This window comes from Prionailurus bengalensis, chromosome A3 (genome assembly GCF_016509475.1).
Source record: "Prionailurus bengalensis isolate Pbe53 chromosome A3, Fcat_Pben_1.1_paternal_pri, whole genome shotgun sequence".
In the NCBI taxonomy this organism is placed as follows: Eukaryota; Metazoa; Chordata; class Mammalia; order Carnivora; family Felidae; genus Prionailurus; species Prionailurus bengalensis.
The window spans coordinates 105,343,733-105,363,623 of record NC_057354.1 but is presented as its reverse complement, the minus strand read 5'-3'; the positions used below and the strand labels follow the sequence as shown (position 1 = coordinate 105,363,623).

Below are 19,891 nucleotides of genomic sequence, written 5' to 3'. Positions count from 1 at the left end.
GTCTTCACCAGCACCATGGACGGTTCACTTGTTGTTTACACAATAAATCATGGTATCTACTGAAAATGCTGGGACAGAACACATGTGTTGGCTGAACACAGAACCCACGCTTCTACCTTTAGGGATAGCCCTTGATGCTGAATTGCTGAATGTCTACTTTTGAAATCCCTGCGCTGTGCATTGTCCCTTTAAAGCTGTTTGCTTTCATCATTCTGGTGGTCCCTGTGGCAAATGTCTGAACATAAAGGGCCATCTTTCTGTTTGGAGACTTACTGGTCAGCACCTGTGAGTCAGGCTTCGCTAAGCAGGGGTTGGAAGGGACCAGAACCTACAACGGTGAATAATTGTTACTTTACATCTTTCCCTGTCACAGGAGGAAAGGTCTCGGAGAGAGCGAGTACGACAGTCCCGAATGGACACAGACTTGGAAACCATGGATCTGGACCAGGGTGGAGAGGTAAGTATCGGGTCATTTCTAAGGCTATGCCGGATGGAAAACTTATTTGTTCACTTTGTTCACTGTGTGTTTTGTTTTTGTTTTTTTACCCCCATCTTCCCAGGCACTGGCTCCGCGTCAGGTTCTGGACTTGGAGGACCTGGTTTTTACCCAGGGGAGCCACTTCATGGCCAATAAACGTTGTCAGCTTCCTGATGGGTCCTTCCGTCGCCAGCGCAAGGGCTATGAAGAGGTGCATGTGCCTGCTCTGAAGCCCAAGCCCTTTGGTTCAGAAGAAGTGAGTGAATTATTTTTCTCAGTTTTCTGCTCAGTTCATCTCCCTTCCAGTTTGGATTTCAACCCATTGGCCAAAATGTGGCCTTGTGTCATAGATAGTTTATCCCAGAAATGGAAGTTGCTTCAGAGTTTCCCGTTTTGATTTTGAGTCCAGGGGACAATATTGAATTTCTCATCTGGCCTTCAGTGCAGAGTTATTCAGGGAGGGCGCCAGGAAGTACAATCCTGGCCATCCCGCAAAAACAGCCTGCTCAAGGGTGCTGCCAGTGTGTGACATGCATGGCATTTCTTCCTTCTAGCAACTGCTTCCAGTGGAGAAGCTGCCGAAGTATGCCCAGGCTGGATTTGAGGGCTTCAAAACACTGAATCGGATCCAGAGTAAACTCTACCGTGCTGCTCTGGAAACAGATGAGAATCTGCTGCTGTGCGCCCCTACTGTAAGCACTGCCCTGGCTGCTTTGTTCCTGTGGGAAGTGGTGTATGTTTTTGGTGGCAAGATGGTTCATCTTCACCCAAATCCTCTCCCAGTTCTTTTTGATGGAAGAGATGTCCTAGGAGGTGCTCTGGTGTCTGTTTTGCCGATAAGCCCGTAGAAGTGAGGACAGGTAAACAGGCCTTCTCATCCTTGACTCTGTCTTAGGGTGCGGGTAAGACCAACGTGGCCCTGATGTGTATGCTCCGAGAGATAGGGAAACACATTAACATGGATGGCACTATCAACGTGGATGACTTCAAGATCATCTACATTGCTCCTATGAGATCTCTGGTGCAGGAGATGGTGGGCAGTTTCGGAAAGGTAAGGGGTAGAAAGGTATTGGGAACAGGTCTAGTGCATCACTGCTTGTACTGGGGCATCTCTGGAATGTCTTGTATGGTGTTTTTCTTCCACTTCAAGGTGGAGCTTGACCCAGGGTCCGAGTATTTCTGAAGCAAGAGCGACCTGGGCCTGTCTTGGACTTTTGTGAGGATTTAGCATTTTTCTGTTAATTGTCTCTGAGTCAGTTTTCTGCTGTTATCATTTACATTACTGAAGAATTTATGAAATGCTCATAGGATATGGTTGACATTAGACCTAGCGGTGTTATTCCAGGTCCTGTTGTCTACGAGTTTCCATTTCCTCCTCTTTGTGCAGACATCCCAGAAATTCTTTGCTTCATTTGCTTGAGTGTAAACTTGGGTTTATTTTAGAAATACGTGTTTGTGTTCATATGATATTTCCCTGTTGGGTCGATACCTCCTTCCAGTACCCTACATTCAGACTTCCCAGATAAAGTGTGGTGGCAAGGCCCCCTTCAAGCATTCTTGCCTGACGTGCCTCTCCTCCACCTAGCGCTTGGCGACCTATGGCATCACTGTTGCAGAACTGACTGGCGACCACCAGCTGTGCAAGGAGGAGATCAGCGCCACTCAGATCATCGTCTGCACCCCCGAGAAGTGGGACATCATTACCCGCAAGGGTGGCGAGCGCACCTACACACAGCTCGTGCGGCTCATCATTCTGGTGAGCAGGGAGTACTTGAGCACGTAGAGACCAGGCCTGGTCGAGGAGGGTTTGCTGAATTTTAACGCTGTTTCTTCAGTGCTTTCCTCTAGTCACTAGCCTTTATAATGACAGCTGTTGTTAGTATTGCTGTTACTGTTATTTATTTATTTAAAAAAACATTTTTTTTTTTCAACGTTTATTTATTTTTGGGACAGAGAGAGACAGAGCATGAACGGGGGAGGGTCAGAGAGAGAGGGAGACACAGAATCGGAAACAGGCTCCAGGCTCTGAGCTATCAGCCCAGAGCCCGACGCGGGGCTCGAACTCCCGGATCGCGAGATCGTGACCTGGCTGAAGTCGGACGCTTAACCGCCTCTGCCACCCAGGCGCCCCTGCTGTTACTGTTAAATGAGAATCTGCCCCTAAGTGAAAGATTTCTGAGGAGGTGCATGGTGTTTGCCATGTTGTTCTTTATGTGTTTTTTTGTGTCCGAAATGTTTTGGAATAAATGTAAACAGACAAACTAATTGTGTCCTCCTCCCAGGAGGGCTTTATAAATAAATAATCCATTCCCAAGGGGAACGAGGAAGGAATCAGGATATTGTGTTCCAAATGTACAGAGAGCACCCAGAGAAGAATGACCTTGAGTCTGGTTGTAGTTTCTTTAAGTTGTCTGGGAAAGCAGAAAGGAGACCTCACATGTTGATTTTCAGCATTCTAGAGCAGGGCTTGGCAGGCTGTGACTACTGGATTTTGTTTTATCAGAGTACAGCCATACCCATTTATTTACATATTGTTACAGCTGCTTTTGTGCTTCAGTGACAGAATTGAGTACAATTGGCTCTTGAACAACACAGGCTTGAACTGCAGGTCCGCTTTTATGATGATTTTTTTCGGTAAATACAGTACTGGACTATAAATGTATTTTTTCTTTATGATTCTAATAACATTTTCTTTAGTTTACAGTATCGTAAGAATACAGTATAGAAAACATGTACAAGATATGTGTTAATCAGCTGTTTATGTTATTGGTAAGGCTTCTGGTAAACAGTAGGCTCTCAGTAGTTAAGTTCTGGGGGAGTCAAAAGTTGTAAGTGGATTCTCAACTGTGTGGAGCATCCATAACCCCTGCACTGTACAAGGGTCAGCTCTGTTTGTAACAGAGACTGTATGGCCCACAAGCTTAAAATCCTGATTGGCCCTTTATGAAGTTTGCCAGCCCCTGCTTTAGTGCTACTCAAAGTCTTGTTAGAAGTGCAGTCCCTGACCTCATCCCACATCTACTGAAACATAATCTACATTTTAGTAAGATTCTCTGCTACATGCTGACATTCAAGAAGCACTGCCTTAGGCTATGTGAACTCATCATTTGATGCATATCTTTTGCAAGCACAGAGTAGTAAGAATGACTGCCCAGGGGTGAAGCCTTATTTGATATAAATAAAGTTTGCTGAGAAGCTTCATTTTTAGTAAAGAAATTAATCTTTGAGTGAAGTTATAATGAACTCATTTACCTGAAGTATCAGATTTTCTTGCCATAAAGCATTAGGTTTCAGTAAACTAGCAAAGCAGCTTGGTGGTCAGAGCATGTTATTTTCTGGGGTATTTCGTAGTGAGTATTGTCTCACCCTTTGGGTTTCTCTTGCTTGGGATCCCTTTTCTTCTTTATTTGGCATGGTAGGTATGTACTACAGGATAGGTCTGTTAGGAAAGAGGACTACATTTTTCTAGCCCTAGAGGTAATTGGCCACCCCCTCATTCCTTAGGATGAGATCCATCTTCTCCATGATGACAGAGGTCCTGTCTTGGAAGCTTTGGTGGCCAGGGCCATCCGAAATATTGAGATGACCCAAGAGGATGTCCGACTCATCGGTCTTAGTGCCACCCTCCCCAACTATGAAGATGTGGCTACCTTTCTGCGTGTAGATCCTGCCAAGGGCCTCTTTTACTTTGACAACAGGTACAAGAAAGACTGGGAGAAGATTAGGGTGACCTTCCTGATGCCCTTCCCCTTTTTCAAGGAGCTCTTTTGGGTTGGGTATTAGACGGATTTTGGGTTTTGATGTGGTGTGAATCCAGGAAAGAATGTCCTTTCCACTGAAAATAACTGTTTCCTCACTATTTTGTGCCAAAAACCTCATTTATCTAATTTGAATTTCTAGCTTCCGCCCAGTGCCTCTGGAACAGACTTATGTGGGTATCACAGAGAAAAAAGCTATCAAGCGTTTCCAGATCATGAATGAAATAGTCTATGAGAAAATCATGGAACATGCTGGAAAAAATCAGGTCTATCTATGGTTTCCTATTAAACTCTGTTCTTTTGCATTTTTGACTTCTATAAAGAGAAAAGACACAAGACAAATCACCAGTATTAGGAATGAAATTGGATATCAACATAGAACCTGTAGCCATTGAAAGGATAATAAAGGATTGTTATGAATAACTTTACATGTACATTTGACAACCTAGAAAAAATAAGGGGCCTGTTCCTCAAAAATTACTAACTACCAAAACTCAGCCTTGATGAAGAAGATAACCTGAATAGTTTCATAGCCATTAAGGAAATTGAATTTGTAATTTAAAAACTCCAAAAAAAGAAATCCCCAGGTGTGGATAATCAGTCTGTCTCTCTACATTATCAAGGGTCCTTCCATAAAAGATTTGGCTGGCTTACAGTGAAAATAAAGTTGAAAACTAAAAACTAGTGAAAGAGGACATTTTATTAGAAAATCCTTTTTTTTTAAATTAAACACCATTTGGTCACGTTAACCAAGACAAAAACCAAGGGAAAGTGGAAGGGTGTGTATATTTTTTTATCTGTTAAAAAAAAGCCTATGAATCTAGATGAAGAGACCAATCTTTTCTTTCTTTTTAAGTGAGTTTATTTTAAGGGAGTGGAGAGAGAAAGGATCCCAAGCTGGCTCTGCGCTGCCAGTATGGGGCTTGAACTCACAAAATTGAGTTCATGACCGAGCTGAAATGAAACTGAGTTGGATGCTTAACTGACTAAGCCACTTAGGTGCCCCAAGACAAATCTTTTCTCGGCACTAAATACTTGGAGGACTTTATTTCCTACCAAATGGTACTAGTCTATACTGGGACTTCCTAAGTCCTTTTACAAAGGCTAGTGCCTATCACTGAATACAGTATATGAGCTGTTACTTTGCAGGCACATTCTTCAGGTGACTTAGAATCCTGTCAGGTGCCTGAACACAGATTTATTACTGGGAGTTCTGAATTTGCATCTATATTCTACTTAAATGTGTTTTTAAAGATAGGTTGCTAAGAGTTAGCTTAGTTTCCCAGCTACAGGACTCTGCCACTGTACTTTGTACTTTATTCACACAGGGTCTTAGGCGCTTCTGAATCCGTATACCTTCCTGCCATTGCTCTTCTTGGGGTTTCTGGCCTCATAACAGTGTAGCCTCTGCTTCCTGGTGCTGGCGCCATGGGGCCAGAGGAGTGACAGTGGTAGCTGCGTCTCTTGACTGTGGCAAACTGTGGTTTCTCCTTAGGTGCTGGTGTTTGTCCACTCCCGGAAGGAGACTGGGAAGACGGCCAGGGCCATCCGGGACATGTGCCTAGAGAAGGACACTCTGGGTCTGTTTCTGAGAGAGGGCTCAGCCTCCACAGAAGTCCTTCGGACGGAAGCTGAGCAGTGCAAGGTGAGGAGAGACAGGCCCGGTTCTCTTGTTTCCTACCTGGTAACTGGTTCAATCCGAGGTTGTCCAGACAGTCCTCAACTGCATCATGGTGCTGTTGTTTCACACAGGTGAAGGTTGATTGTCTGGGTCTGGTTCTGTGGAATAGGTAAGGGGCAGGGTCTCGAGGGAAGAGATCTACTTAGTCTCTGTGGAGTTCCCACAGCGAGGCTCACCTCCTCACCTGTTTTTTTTTCTGTTCCACAGAACCTGGAGCTGAAGGATCTTCTGCCATATGGCTTTGCTATTCATCATGCAGGCATGACCAGAGTTGACCGGACACTGGTAGAGGATCTTTTTGCTGATAAACACATTCAGGTGAGTGTGGGCAAAGCGTAGGCATCAGAAGACCTCAGGTGTCAGATGCCATGTTTGCACCCAGTACCTTATGGTAAACCAGGTTAGAGGGTTGTGGGAGGTACGGTAGATAGAACTTCGGCCACCTCTCCCAGCTCTTCACCTACTGCATCAGGGAAGATGAGTGATTTTAGGAAAGCGTTTGAGAAGCATAACAAAGGAAGCGTGTCAGTGACTCCAGATGTCGTAAGGTTAGGACTTCGTATGTTCTCTCTCTCAGGGTGTATTGTTAATTGTCTGGTAACTTTAAGTTGATTAATATTAGTCTACAGTTTTACCTCTTAAGTATCTCGAGAACTGTGGAATGTTAATTATTGAATAGACAAGGAACCAAGGGACTCCTTTCCTCTTTATTCCAGTGTTACCTTGACAAGTGTGGGACCCACCTCAGTCCTAGAAGCTCTAAGGCCAGTTTCTAAGAGAACTTGGGGATACTAACCCTGTGGTGGTAACGTCTTTTCTTTATTATCTTGGCTTTGCTTCTATAGGTTTTAGTTTCCACAGCAACTCTGGCTTGGGGTGTGAATCTCCCCGCACATACAGTCATCATCAAAGGCACCCAGGTGTACAGTCCGGAGAAGGGGCGGTGGACAGAACTGGGGGCACTGGACATTCTGCAGGTATAGAGCCTTTGAGGTTATTTTCAGTGGGGAAAGGTATCCTGTGTATAAAATTTATGCAAAGAGGCCAAAAAGGTGGCAGATGGAAGGTGGGGTTCTGTAAAGTAGAAGTCTGGGAACAAAACCGTAGGCTCTGTGGCCATAACTCTCTTAAAAGGTTTGCAACCTGTTTCTGACCTAGATGCTGGGACGTGCTGGAAGACCCCAGTATGACACCAAAGGTGAAGGCATACTCATCACGTCTCATGGGGAGCTACAGTACTACCTGTCCCTCCTCAATCAGCAACTTCCTATCGAGAGCCAGATGGTATCAAAGTTGCCTGACATGCTCAATGCGGAAATCGTGCTGGGGAATGTCCAGAATGCCAAGGTAGGGAAGGGCTCTGCCCGTCATGCGTCTTGCCTTCTCCAGAGAAGCCAAGATACCAGGGTGGGATGGTCTCCATTGTGGTGTTGTGGACCACCAACGTGTAGGGGCTTCCAACCCTGTGCCCCACATCTTCAACATAAGCAGTCTCTCTGAAGCTTGTCAACTCTGTGGCTGACAATTCCCCTTGTTACCAAGATCTCAGAAAGAATTCTGTCGTTCTAATAAGATACTAGAAACCTTCAGAAGACATACATTCTTCTAGTTGGGAATTAATTTCTCTCTTTTTTTAAAAAATATTTTGAGAGAGTATGTGCATGCGAGCAGGGGAGGGGCCGAGAGAGAGGGAGAGAGAAAATCTGCACTGTGTGGAGATAGCGTGGAGCCCAACTTAGGGCTCCTTCCCACAAACTGTAAGATCATGACCCGAGCCAAAATCAAGAGTCAGACACTTAACCGACTGAGTCACTCAGGCGTCCTTGGAATTAATTTCTAAGTGATCTCTGGGAGCTTTTCATTTGGACATAATTTCTCCATGCTCAGACCAGCGAGTTTTCTCTTGTAGGATGCGGTGAACTGGCTTGGATATGCCTATCTGTATATCCGAATGCTCCGATCCCCAACCCTCTATGGCATCTCTCATGATGACCTCAAGGGAGATCCCCTGCTGGACCAGCGCCGACTGGATCTGGTTCATACTGCTGCCTTGATGCTGGATAAGAACAATCTGGTCAAGTATGACAAGAAGACAGGCAACTTCCAGGTGAGTGGGTTGAGGGATTGAGCCACAGGTCTCAGTAAAAGTGGTGATCTCAGGCAATTTTTTAAATTGTTTTCTTGATTTGAGCACTGCCTGTGTAATTGCCCATTGTGTAGAAAAACAGGTGGGATTAGACTGTGCCCTTTGAATCTAGGAACCTCTATAATGGTATAGTAGAACCTGAGGGTGCCTGCCTTCTGTCACTTGAGTCGAGGCAGCTCATTCAACTGTCTTTTCTGTATGGGCATCAATTCACCATAGGTCAGTTTATTGTGCCATCTTTCTTCATGTGCTTGGGCCAGAAACTCTTGTTGCTGTGAGTTCCTCCAGTGGGTACCTGTTGTCTACAGTGAGAGGTTGCCACTTGTTAACGATCGCCGTTGGATTGAGTCTTCCTCCTTCATAGGTGACAGAACTGGGTCGTATAGCCAGCCACTACTACATCACCAATGACACAGTACAGACCTACAACCAGCTGCTGAAGCCCACCCTAAGTGAAATTGAGCTTTTCAGAGTCTTCTCGTTGTCTTCAGAGTTCAAGAACATCACCGTGAGAGAGGTGAGTCCACACAGCGTGTTGGGATGGGTGGTTGGTACTCACTGCTGAGTCACTGGATGGGTTCTCTCCTTAGTCACCTGGCTTTTCCTTGACCGGTTCCCTTCTTGTGGCAGGAGGAGAAGCTGGAGCTGCAGAAATTGCTGGAGAGGGTGCCCATCCCTGTAAAGGAGAGCATTGAGGAACCCAGCGCAAAGGTGAGCTCACTCCTCTGCTTGGCATAAGGATTGGATGGGTTTGTAAAAAGTGAACCTTGAGGGGCGCCTGGGTGGCGCAGTCGGTTAAGCGTCCGACTTCAGCCAGGTCACGATCTCGCGGTCCGTGAGCTCGAGCCCCGCGTCGGGCTCTGGGCTGATGGCTCAGAGCCTGGAGCCTGTTTCCGATTCTGTGTCTCCCTCTCTCTCTACCCCTCCCCCGTTCATGCTCTGTCTCTCTCTGTCCCAAAAATAAAAACATTGGGAAAAAAAAAAAAAAATTAAAAAAAAAAAAAAGTGAACCTTGAATCTACGTTCATGTTCGATGACTTGCTCAGTTTTCCTGGGTTTTGCATCCTTTCCACATGTTCTTTATGTGGAGTACCAGTTATTTAATGCCTATAAAGCGGGAGCTGTGGATCCGATTCGGCATGATCCATGGATCCCAGAGCAGAAGTGTGATTCACCTGGCACCTCAGTGACTGGCCATCTTCTTGCTGACCTTGCTTTTTTCCAGATCAATGTGCTTCTCCAAGCCTTCATCTCACAGCTGAAATTGGAGGGCTTTGCGCTGATGGCAGACATGGTGTATGTTACGCAGGTGAGAGCGCAGTTGTGCTGCCAGGAGAAGAGGCCTAAACAGTTCCAGTCCCTTGTGCTGTTGTGTGTCTTGGAGAAAACAGGGCTGACGCTAGTGAGGAGGGGAGAAGGCCAAGTTTTGTTCTAGTTGGCTCGTTGATTATGTGGATATGGCATAGCCACTCTGTGTCGCTGATCTTGAGCATGAGGAGAGGTAGGGCCTTAAGAGAGAGTGCTGGGCAGGTTCCATAGGGAGAGCCACAAGACATAATGTCTGCTTCTCTACAGAGAGTGACTTTCCACTATGGCTAGGCTCATGTGTAAATCCAGAAATGGCAAAAGGTTCTATTAGCTAGCTACGCTTCGTCTTTACCTTTGAGGGCAAGTCATTGGCATCCTTGCTTTTGCTAGAACCCTGAGTGCTAAATGAGCCGAACTTTAAAATCGATGTTGTACAGTAAGCTCGAGCTGCCCTTTTCTAACTATTCTGCATTTAGCAAACATCTGCTACCTAAAAGGGGAAAGGCAGGGGCGCCTGGGTGGCCCAGTCAGTTAAGCATCTGAGTCTTGATTTTGGCTTAGGTCATGATCTCATGAGTTCGTGAGTTTGAGCCCCGTGTTGGGCTCTGTGCTGACAGTACAGATGGGGATTCTTTCTCTCTCTCTGCCCCTCCCTTGCTCTCCCTCTTTCTCAAAATAAATAAATAAACTTTAAAAAAGTCTTTAAAAAGGGTGGGGGAGTAATTACAGAGGACTTTATTTTTGAGTAGTGTGACCGACTGCGTCAGAGCTTGAGGTAATTAAGCCATGTGTCGAGTGGCTTTATTAGGTTGGGGATGATGGGGACTTAACAGAGGGAATGCTTTATCTTTCCTAGTCGGCTGGCAGGTTGATGCGTGCCATCTTTGAAATTGTCCTGAATCGAGGTTGGGCGCAGCTTACAGACAAGACACTGAACCTCTGCAAGATGATTGACAAGCGCATGTAAGGACCTACTGGGCTGGGAGCCGGTCACCATGAGTTAAGGTCCCCAGGCTGAGGATGTCATGGGGAAGCCTGGGAGTGCTCTTATCTCTGGTCCTCACTCATGAAATGGGACTTGAACTTGGCTAAAAGTTGAGAAGAGGGAGGGCCCTTTGAGGTGGAGCCTGGGGGTGGGAGGAGAGTGGTGATGAGTGATGGCTTTCAAGTCTCACTGCTGGTACAGTTCCAGATGCCTTCCTTTAATGACTGTTTTGTGTGGTCACAGCTAATTGGAAGCCATGACAAAGGCAGTTTGTTTCACAGGGGACTGACAGTTAATGTTTCCTTCCTGGCTAGGTGGCAGTCCATGTGTCCTCTGCGCCAGTTCCGGAAACTCCCTGAAGAGGTAGTGAAGAAGATTGAGAAGAAAAACTTCCCCTTCGAGCGTCTGTATGACCTGAATCATAATGAGATAGGTGTGTGGGGAGCTGTCCTCCTTGTCCTTACTGCTCAGAAATCTTTCTAAGCCCTCTTGCTTTCTATCTCCGGGGCCTGGTGCCCTACTGTCCTGTGTTCACTTCTCCTATTCTGCTGAAGTAACGTGGCTAGTTCTTGGTCTCGGGACTTTGACTCCTCTGGACTGCACTGAGAGTGGAGGGAGGAGGAGTCTGCCCGCCAGAGCGGACTCTGCCACTTGCCCTCAAGGCCCGGTTTGCAGCTGTGCTTGGAAGGCTGGGCTGCAGCCCCCGTACCCTCCTGTCCTTCTAGGGGAGCTTATCCGCATGCCGAAAATGGGGAAGACCATCCACAAGTACGTCCACCTCTTCCCCAAGTTGGAGTTGTCGGTGCACCTGCAACCTATCACACGCTCCACCCTAAAAGTGGAGCTGACCATCACGCCGGATTTCCAGTGGGATGAAAAGGTGAGGCTTTGCTTGGCGGAGGGACTACTCGCGAATGCCCCTGAGGAGAGCTGGATTGGAGGTGCAAGTCCACGCTGGCTCACGTTCCTTTTACTTGTGCTTGTGTTGACAGGTCCATGGTTCGTCAGAGGCATTCTGGATTCTGGTGGAGGATGTAGACAGTGAGGTGATACTCCACCATGAGTATTTTCTACTCAAGGCCAAGTATGCTCAGGATGAGCACCTCATTACGTTTTTCGTTCCTGTCTTTGAACCGCTGCCCCCTCAGTACTTCATCCGAGTGGTGTCTGACCGCTGGCTCTGTGAGTGTGTCTCTGTACGGTCCCATAGGGACAGGTCTTCTGGGGGAATCAAGAGTGTCTTTCACTTCGTGCTGGACTGGACTTGGTGGGGTCAGAGTGATACTATCTGCTGCTGCTTTGGGGTTTTCAGTGTGCATGGAGGGACTCTGAGGGGTCATTAGGTAAAGAGAGGAGTGCTTATGACCTCTCCCGTTTCTGTTCTGGCAGCTTGTGAGACCCAGCTGCCTGTCTCCTTCCGGCACCTGATCCTACCGGAGAAGTACCCACCTCCAACTGAGCTTCTGGACCTGCAGCCTTTGCCCGTGTCTGCCCTGAGAAACAGTGCTTTTGAGAGCCTTTACCAGGATAAATTTCCTTTCTTCAACCCCATCCAGACCCAAGGTAGGTGTTTCCATCCCCACGCGGTTCATTCCTCTGGAGGACCTTAAAGGTTCCGTAGAGACAGATATATTCAGTGGCAAGAAGGGACGTAGGACGCTCAGGTAGGTGTGGGAGCTCATCAGTGGCAACTGTTGGAGCATACTAGGACTTCTTCCTTTCTCAGTCTTTGGTTACTCTTAGATTTCCTTTGCTTATTTGCCTGTCTCATTGAGGAGGGTCAGAACAAGGTCGTATTATGGTGCATTGTTCTTTCTCAGGCTCAGGAGGCTGGATCTGTGCTCCTGTTGCTCATGTGTGTGCAGCATGTGCAGTGTTGACTGAAGCCTCCTTTCCCTTTATTTTTTTTTAATGCATTATTTTAAGTTTATTTTTATTTTGGGAGAGTGCACACAGGGGAGGGGCAGAGGGGGGAGAGAGAGAGAGAGAGAGTGAGAGAGTCCTAACTAGGCTCTGCACTGTCAGCGCAGACCCTGACATGGAGCTTGAACCCACAGACTGAGAGATCATGACCTGAGATAAAGAGTCGAATGCTCAACTGACTGAGCCACCCAGGCACTCCCCTGTCTGTCGTTTTAAATAACAGGCATGTTCACAGGGCATGCCCTGTTTCCTAAGTACTCTGGCTGAGTACATCTGGTTATTTTCTCTTTTATTCCTCTCACTGATCCTATGGGGGATTTACTACTTGTGATACTATTATTAGTGTCTTGCTTTACAGATGAGGAAGCTAGGCAGAGAGAGGCACCTCAACTGAATCATTTAATAAACAGAACTTGGACTTTAACCAATCTTTTTTTTTTTTTTTTTAAATGTTTATTTTTAAGAGACAGCGTGAGCGGGGGAGGGACAGAGAGAAAGGGAGACACAGAATATGAAGCAGACTCCAGGCTCTGAGCTGTCAGCACAGAGCCTGATGCGGGGGCCTGAACTCACGAACTGTGAGATCATGACCTGAGCCGAAGTTGGACACTTAACCGACTGAACAACCCAGGTGCCCCCCCCAACTGACTTTAACCAGTCTTGATGCCAGGACTGAGGCTTTACCTTCTTTCAAGGAGAGTGTCGGAGGGTAGCCAGAGAATGGTAGCCAGTTCCTTTTTGTTCCGTATCCTGGTCCCTGAGAAGACTGGCAGAGAAGCACCGGATACTTGGTCTACTTTCTCTGCCATCTTGCAGATCTCCCTGCTACTGGACTTCTTGGTCTTGGGCTCTTCGCTTGTTGCTTGTGTATGAGAGGGAGAGCATGAGGGGAGAGGTGTAGTGTAGTAGGCTGGCTGCAGTTAGAGGCCCTAATGCCTCCCCCTTCGTTTACGGCACTTGGCAGTCGACTGGCTGAGTTTCTCCGGGTGTCCTCTGTTCTGAGGAGTGGTCTGAGTGTCTTTTCTCTTTGATGTTCCCACTGCTGCTCTGCCGGCTTCCAGTGTTCAACACCGTCTACAACAGTGATGACAATGTGTTCGTGGGGGCCCCCACGGGCAGCGGCAAGACCATCTGTGCGGAATTTGCCATCCTGCGGATGCTGCTGCAGAACTCAGAGGGACGCTGTGTCTATATCACTCCCATGGAGGCTCTGGCAGAGCAGGTATGTGGCGTGCTGCTGTGTCACGTGTGAATTTTCCTGGAAGCTATTTTTATCTGAGTCCCGATCAAGATTTTCTAAGCCCTTGAAATTTGCAGGGTTAATTGGGGCGAGACCCTTTGCTTTGTTTTGTTCATGTCCCCAGTTTGTGTCCTAAAGAAAAATACTCTTAAAGGTCAGTGTGGGATTATAAGGTAGCTTGAGATCTACAGACCATCAGGTCTCTCTATTTGGCTTCTCAGGCAATTCTCATTACAAATGAAACGATGCCTGTCATGGCCTGATGTTTGCTGCCCTTCCTCTCCCTGCGTGCCAGGTTTACATGGACTGGTATGAGAAGTTCCAGGACAGGCTCAACAAGAAGGTGGTGCTCCTGACGGGGGAGACTAGCACAGACCTGAAGCTTCTGGGCAAGGGCAATATCATCATCAGCACCCCTGAGAAGTGGGACATTCTTTCTCGGCGGTGGAAGCAGCGCAAGAATGTCCAAAACATCAACCTCTTCGTGGTGGATGAAGTCCACCTTATTGGGGGCGAGAATGGGGTATGGCTTAACCTTGCACACTGGAGGGGCTGCGATTGGCTGATGTCCTTAGCTTTGGGGAGTTAGGTTTGGGTCTGAGGCCATAGACTAGGTGCTTCTCCCAGGAGGATTCTGCTTGTCACCCTATTCCAAAAGGACGTTGTGAGCCTTTTTTGTAGTACTCTTGGAAAATAGCATTGTTTAGTGAAGATTGGCTGCTATGGAGGAGGTAGAACCAAAGATTGGAGAGCCCTTAATTAGAAGGAAGAGTTAGGTGATGGTTTTGAGGTGGTTGAACTAGACAGAAAGCCTAAGTCAGGGTGGAGGATGGGGAAAGAGAGCCTGGGCCCCTAGTGACTCCCCGCCTCTGTCCCAGCCTGTCTTAGAAGTGATCTGCTCCCGGATGCGCTACATCTCCTCCCAGATTGAGCGACCCATTCGCATTGTGGCACTTAGCTCTTCGCTTTCGAATGCCAAGGATGTGGCCCACTGGCTGGGGTGCAGTGCCACCTCGACTTTCAACTTCCACCCTAACGTGCGCCCTGTGCCCTTGGAGCTGCACATCCAGGTAGGGCCCGCTCTCCCCGTTCCTGCGTGGCCTCTTGTTGAAGTACCAGGTATTGTAACTTCTGTCTTTTCGTTTTCCTCGGTCTCCAGGGCTTCAACATTAGCCATACACAAACTCGCCTGCTCTCCATGGCCAAGCCCGTGTACCATGCTATCACCAAACACTCTCCCAAGAAGCCTGTCATTGTTTTTGTTCCGTCTCGAAAGCAGACCCGCCTCACTGCAATTGACATTCTCACCACATGTGCAGCAGATATCCAGCGGCAGAGGTGGGATGGTGGGGGCGGGGGGGGGGGGGGAAGTTGGGTCAGTGAGGTTGGCTGATCCTGAAGAGTGTTCTGTTTATGAGGGTGGGGGTTAGCCCCATTGGGGCCAGGGGCTGGGCAACCGCACAGTTGGAAGGGTCTTGCAAGGGATTGGAACTGCTCTGAGCTAAATCAGTGCCCGTGCTGCCTAGGTTTTTGCACTGCACGGAGAAGGATCTGATCCCGTACCTGGAGAAACTAAGTGACAGCACGCTTAAGGAAACACTGTTAAATGGAGTGGGCTACCTGCACGAGGGGCTCAGCCCCATGGAGCGACGCCTGGTAGAACAGCTCTTCAGCTCAGGTGAAAAAAAGTGCTGTGGCCTAGAGGGAGATTGTATCTGGGAGTGTCACAGGTGGTAGGAACGAAACTTTAGGATGTGGGTGATACTTCCCTACTGCACACTTAACCACCTTCAAAATACTTTTCTGATTGTTTTACGTATTATCTCATTTGATTTTCCCAGTAACCTTGTGGTATAGGTAGGATATTATCCCTACTGGCTAGCTGAGAAAACAGGCACATACGGTCGTATTACTTCAGAACCTGGTTTTCTAGACCTTTGACCAGTAGACCTGGTTTTCTATGGATACCAGATTCGCCAAGGTTGTTAGACCTTAGAGATGTAGTAAACGGTAGAGTCTCCCTTGGGTGGCCTGTGTGCCACTGTCCCTTGTTGACCTCTGGCATTTCACATAGAGTATTGTCACTCTGACGTTCTTTGTTGGAGCTGCAATGGAGTTGCTCCTGCCAGAACCACTTACTGGCACGCTTTGGCCCTTGAATCTATTTGGTTTGATGTACACTCAGCTCAGTTTTGCTGCCGGGTACTGAGCCAGCCTATTAATGAGTTGGTGTTAGCATTTTCCAGTCAACAAGGCCAGTGTCCCAGGCAGATGGCGAAGCCTGTCTTTCTCTGGGCTTCGGATTCGGTTCCAAGATTACCTTGTTTCCTCTAGGATAGGCCCCCAAGCAGGGCAACAGCAGCATAGAGCTCCCTTTTCTAGTACTGTGTTAACCCTTCGCCATTATTAGGGCTCATTTCCCAGCACACTTTGCTCTGAGTTCTGAAACTTAGCACAGGATAAGCCCCTATCTGCACAGAAGGAGGCTCCCAGTGAGCCCTGCACTCAGTCTTCTTCTCTCTACTATCCAGGGGCTATCCAGGTGGTGGTAGCTTCCCGGAGTCTCTGCTGGGGCATGAATGTGGCCGCCCACCTGGTGATCATCATGGACACCCAGTACTACAATGGCAAGATTCATGCGTGAGTCTAGCTGTGCTGTGCATTAACGGGAACCTTCCTCCTAAAATGAACATAACATCTGAAGATCTGGAAATTAGCTATTACGAAAAAGAAGTGTTAGGGAACTAAACAGTCAGCTGAGGTTCCCCCACAGCCAGGTGTCAGAGAGTTCTTTTAGTCTTAGGACTTAGGTTCACATTTGTTTTTATGATCTTCCTCTCATTTCAGCAAGTTAGAGAACCAGGAAGTTTGAGCTGGAGATTAGGTAGTTAACTCGTGTATTTTATAGACTGGGAAGGTGATATGGTCCAAGTCACATACCTTTGTGGTGACGAGATGTAGAAGGATCCTTTTTTCTCTGAAAAAAATTGAATGATTTAACTCTTAATTTTTTTTCTCAAAATGTAGACTTTTTTTTAAGTGACTGTTATTTATGGGCTTATTTTTAATGCCTAAAACTGCGTCTAGGTATGGATTTAAGTCTGGTGACTTGAGAATTCTTGAAGTATACACCTCTTTGGGGAGCTTGACTTACATATTTGATCCTTTAACAGGGAGTCACTTGCTTTTGGCACTCGATGGGTTGGTAGCTTTGGTTCAAGGACCCTGAGCAGCAGAGTCCCAGCTCTTAAACTTGAAAACTGTAATGATCTCTAAACAAGTAAAGCTAGTACCTGAGCACAAGAAGCCGTAAATACAGATGTCTGCTGTGATTTGCCACTGTGTCCCATATTTACATTTTATTCTTTGACATTGAGGTAGTCTTAGCCTCCTGAGTATGGCCTCTGTGGTGATGGACCTTTTACCTGCCTTCTTCTCTCTGTCACCAGGTATGTGGATTACCCTATCTACGACGTGCTTCAGATGGTGGGCCATGCCAACCGCCCTTTGCAGGATGATGAGGGGCGCTGTGTTATCATGTGCCAGGGCTCCAAAAAGGTCAGTCCTGGCCTTGTGCACCCTCTTGAGATCCTGGGCCTCAGAGTAGATTCTTTAATAGATGCTTTTCATTGTTTACAGTTTTTCTGTCAACTTCTGTTTTTTATTTGTTTTTTTTTTTTTTAATTTTCCACATTGCTTTGGTAATAAACCTCTTAGCCACGTGGAATTTTGTAGCCCTTTGTTTTTGCTACTGCTGTGGACTCCCATGTGTCAAGGTTTTCACCTTCTGGGTGGTTTCTCATGTACTGTTAGGCCTGTGTGACTTGCTGTATCCCTGTTCCCACCATAAAAATACCCAGTGATGCCGGTGGGAACGGACACACACATCCAGCATTCCAGGTCCAGACCTAGTTCACCTTGTCTCTGCAGCTGATTTCTTCCATTATTGTATTAGCTATGTCTGTCACACAAGGGCCGTTCCCTGTTGATTTGCCCTTGGCCCTTTATTGTAACCATGTTGTCATTGAGTATTACTGTCTGTCCTTTTCCAACCTGTAGGATTTCTTCAAAAAGTTCTTATATGAGCCCTTGCCAGTAGAGTCCCACCTGGACCACTGTATGCATGACCATTTCAATGCTGAAATTGTCACCAAGACCATTGAGAACAAGCAGGATGCTGTGGACTACCTCACCTGGACCTTTCTGTACCGCCGCATGACACAGAACCCCAATTATTACAACCTGCAGGGTCAGTGGACTTTGGAGCACGGTATCCTTTTGTGGCTCATAGACCTTGCCGGCCAGTCTCCCTGTGACTCCCCACTTCTCTCTCACCTTTGCAGGGATCTCCCACCGTCACCTGTCTGACCACTTGTCCGAGCTTGTGGAGCAGACCCTGAGTGACTTAGAGCAGTCCAAGTGCATCAGCATTGAGGATGAAATGGATGTGGCACCTCTGAACCTGGGCATGATCGCTGCTTACTATTACATCAACTACACCACCATTGGTGAGGGGCCGGCAGGGGCTGTGTCTGGGGAGCCCAAGCTAAAGAAGCCTTATGCAGGGGTCTGCAGCCCACTGGGATGAGAGAGCACAGGGCTTCCAGTGCCCTGGAAGCACATTCCAGGGATGTATCATAGGGTCGGGAGGAGTAACCCAGTTAACTCTCCTGCCTGCTCCTTTTCTACTTGCGTTTGACTCCTCCCGTTTCTCCTCTTTGGCTGTCAGAGCTCTTCAGCATGTCCCTGAATGCCAAGACCAAGGTGCGAGGGCTTATTGAAATCATCTCCAATGCGGCGGAGTACGAGAACATTCCCATCCGGCACCATGAAGATAACCTCCTGCGGCAGGTGAGGGCTTCTTGGATTCAGGAGGACATCTTTAGAGTTGAAACTTGGCCTGTGTGCCCAGAGCACATGTTGTCCTTGTCACCACAGGAAGATCCTAACACATCACCCACACTTCTGTTTTGAAGGGTTGTGAGCTTGGGGCAGGTGGTACTTTGGGCCTGAGAGCTGTTCTCAGGCAGGGTCACCTGTTCATCACCAGCTATTTTTCTTCCACTCTCCAGTTGGCTCAGAAGGTCCCCCATAAGCTGAATAATCCTAAGTTCAATGACCCACATGTCAAGACCAACCTGCTTCTGCAAGCTCACCTGTCCCGCATGCAGCTGAGTGCCGAGCTGCAGTCGGATACTGAGGAAATTCTTAGCAAGGTATAGTGCGTGTGCGGGTGTGGAGTGGAGGGGCCAGTGGTGGCCTGTGAAGAAGTGGTTCCAACCCTACCTTGTCCTGCACTCCTGTCTCGGTTCAGGCAATCCGGCTCATCCAGGCCTGTGTGGATGTCCTTTCCAGCAATGGGTGGCTTAGCCCTGCTCTGGCAGCTATGGAGCTGGCCCAGATGGTCACCCAAGCCATGTGGTCCAAGGACTCATACCTGAAACAGCTGCCACACTTCACCTCAGAGCATATTAAACGTTGTACAGACAAGGTGAGCTGAGTCTGGACCCGGATTGTTGGGTGGCTGAGCCAAGTTTCTAGGGGAAGGAGGGGACTTGTGGCGGTTGTGGGAGGGGAGTCACAGTATAGGGGGGGTTCTAGTTCTGGTTCCCCTGAGGGTGTTACGTATTGAGGTACTAGGGAGCCTGACGATTGGACAATTGTGGGCTGTGTTCTTTCTGAAATCGTGTATTTAGATGATCTGATAGCATAGGAGTTGAACCAGCAGTTGTTTGGAGCCAGGTTTCGTTTGCCATTAGTATGCGTTCTCCTTCCCTGACCTCTGAATACGCACTGCAGGGAGTGGAGAGTGTTTTTGACATCATGGAGATGGAAGATGAAGAACGAAATGCGTTGCTTCAGCTGTCTGACAGCCAGATCGCGGACGTGGCCCGTTTCTGCAACCGCTACCCTAACATTGAGCTGTCTTATGAAGTGGTGGATAAGGACAGCATCCGCAGGTGAGCCATGGTCAGCCAGGTGCCCTGCCCCAGGGTCCCTGCTGGGCACAACATGACAGTGCGCTCTGACCCCACTGCCACGTTGCTGATGTGCTGCCCTGCTCTTCTCCCACAGTGGCGGGCCAGTTGTGGTGCTGGTGCAGCTGGAGCGAGAGGAGGAGGTCACGGGCCCTGTGATAGCACCTCTCTTTCCACAGGTGTGTTTTCATAGCTGGACAAAAACAAAAACCCAATAGAAAGCTTTTTGAAATGTCCCTGTGAAAGACAGTTTGGTATAACTAAGATTTTTAAATGGTCAAAAGGAATCTCCAACTCCGTTTTTAAGTAGTGGTATGAGGTGTCTTCTGGAGGCCTTAGCCATTGGCTAGAGTACAGAGTTCAAGGGTGCATTGTCACTGGGGAAGGGAAATTT

General features: G+C 47.7%; 1 protein-coding gene across 1 annotated transcript in view; it reads left to right on the top strand.

Moving 5' to 3' along the window:
* SNRNP200 (small nuclear ribonucleoprotein U5 subunit 200) overlaps positions 1-19,891 on the top strand; it is a 28,844-nt gene that overhangs the window by 7,237 nt on the left and 1,716 nt on the right. The window contains exons 10-43 of the mRNA XM_043604057.1: positions 374-457; positions 561-734; positions 1,033-1,170; positions 1,374-1,529; positions 2,064-2,234; positions 3,983-4,176; positions 4,379-4,502; positions 5,732-5,881; positions 6,125-6,235; positions 6,763-6,894; positions 7,076-7,264; positions 7,827-8,024; positions 8,428-8,580; positions 8,694-8,774; positions 9,289-9,372; positions 10,228-10,334; positions 10,671-10,789; positions 11,082-11,236; positions 11,349-11,538; positions 11,746-11,919; positions 13,341-13,501; positions 13,815-14,042; positions 14,398-14,589; positions 14,679-14,857; positions 15,046-15,197; positions 16,051-16,159; positions 16,969-17,077; positions 17,579-17,768; positions 17,863-18,027; positions 18,249-18,370; positions 18,592-18,735; positions 18,834-19,010; positions 19,319-19,479; positions 19,595-19,676. Of these exons, the coding sequence (XP_043459992.1) occupies positions 374-457; positions 561-734; positions 1,033-1,170; positions 1,374-1,529; positions 2,064-2,234; positions 3,983-4,176; positions 4,379-4,502; positions 5,732-5,881; positions 6,125-6,235; positions 6,763-6,894; positions 7,076-7,264; positions 7,827-8,024; positions 8,428-8,580; positions 8,694-8,774; positions 9,289-9,372; positions 10,228-10,334; positions 10,671-10,789; positions 11,082-11,236; positions 11,349-11,538; positions 11,746-11,919; positions 13,341-13,501; positions 13,815-14,042; positions 14,398-14,589; positions 14,679-14,857; positions 15,046-15,197; positions 16,051-16,159; positions 16,969-17,077; positions 17,579-17,768; positions 17,863-18,027; positions 18,249-18,370; positions 18,592-18,735; positions 18,834-19,010; positions 19,319-19,479; positions 19,595-19,676 (5,055 nt within the window). The remainder of the gene's footprint in view (positions 1-373; positions 458-560; positions 735-1,032; positions 1,171-1,373; positions 1,530-2,063; positions 2,235-3,982; positions 4,177-4,378; positions 4,503-5,731; positions 5,882-6,124; positions 6,236-6,762; positions 6,895-7,075; positions 7,265-7,826; positions 8,025-8,427; positions 8,581-8,693; positions 8,775-9,288; positions 9,373-10,227; positions 10,335-10,670; positions 10,790-11,081; positions 11,237-11,348; positions 11,539-11,745; positions 11,920-13,340; positions 13,502-13,814; positions 14,043-14,397; positions 14,590-14,678; positions 14,858-15,045; positions 15,198-16,050; positions 16,160-16,968; positions 17,078-17,578; positions 17,769-17,862; positions 18,028-18,248; positions 18,371-18,591; positions 18,736-18,833; positions 19,011-19,318; positions 19,480-19,594; positions 19,677-19,891) is intronic.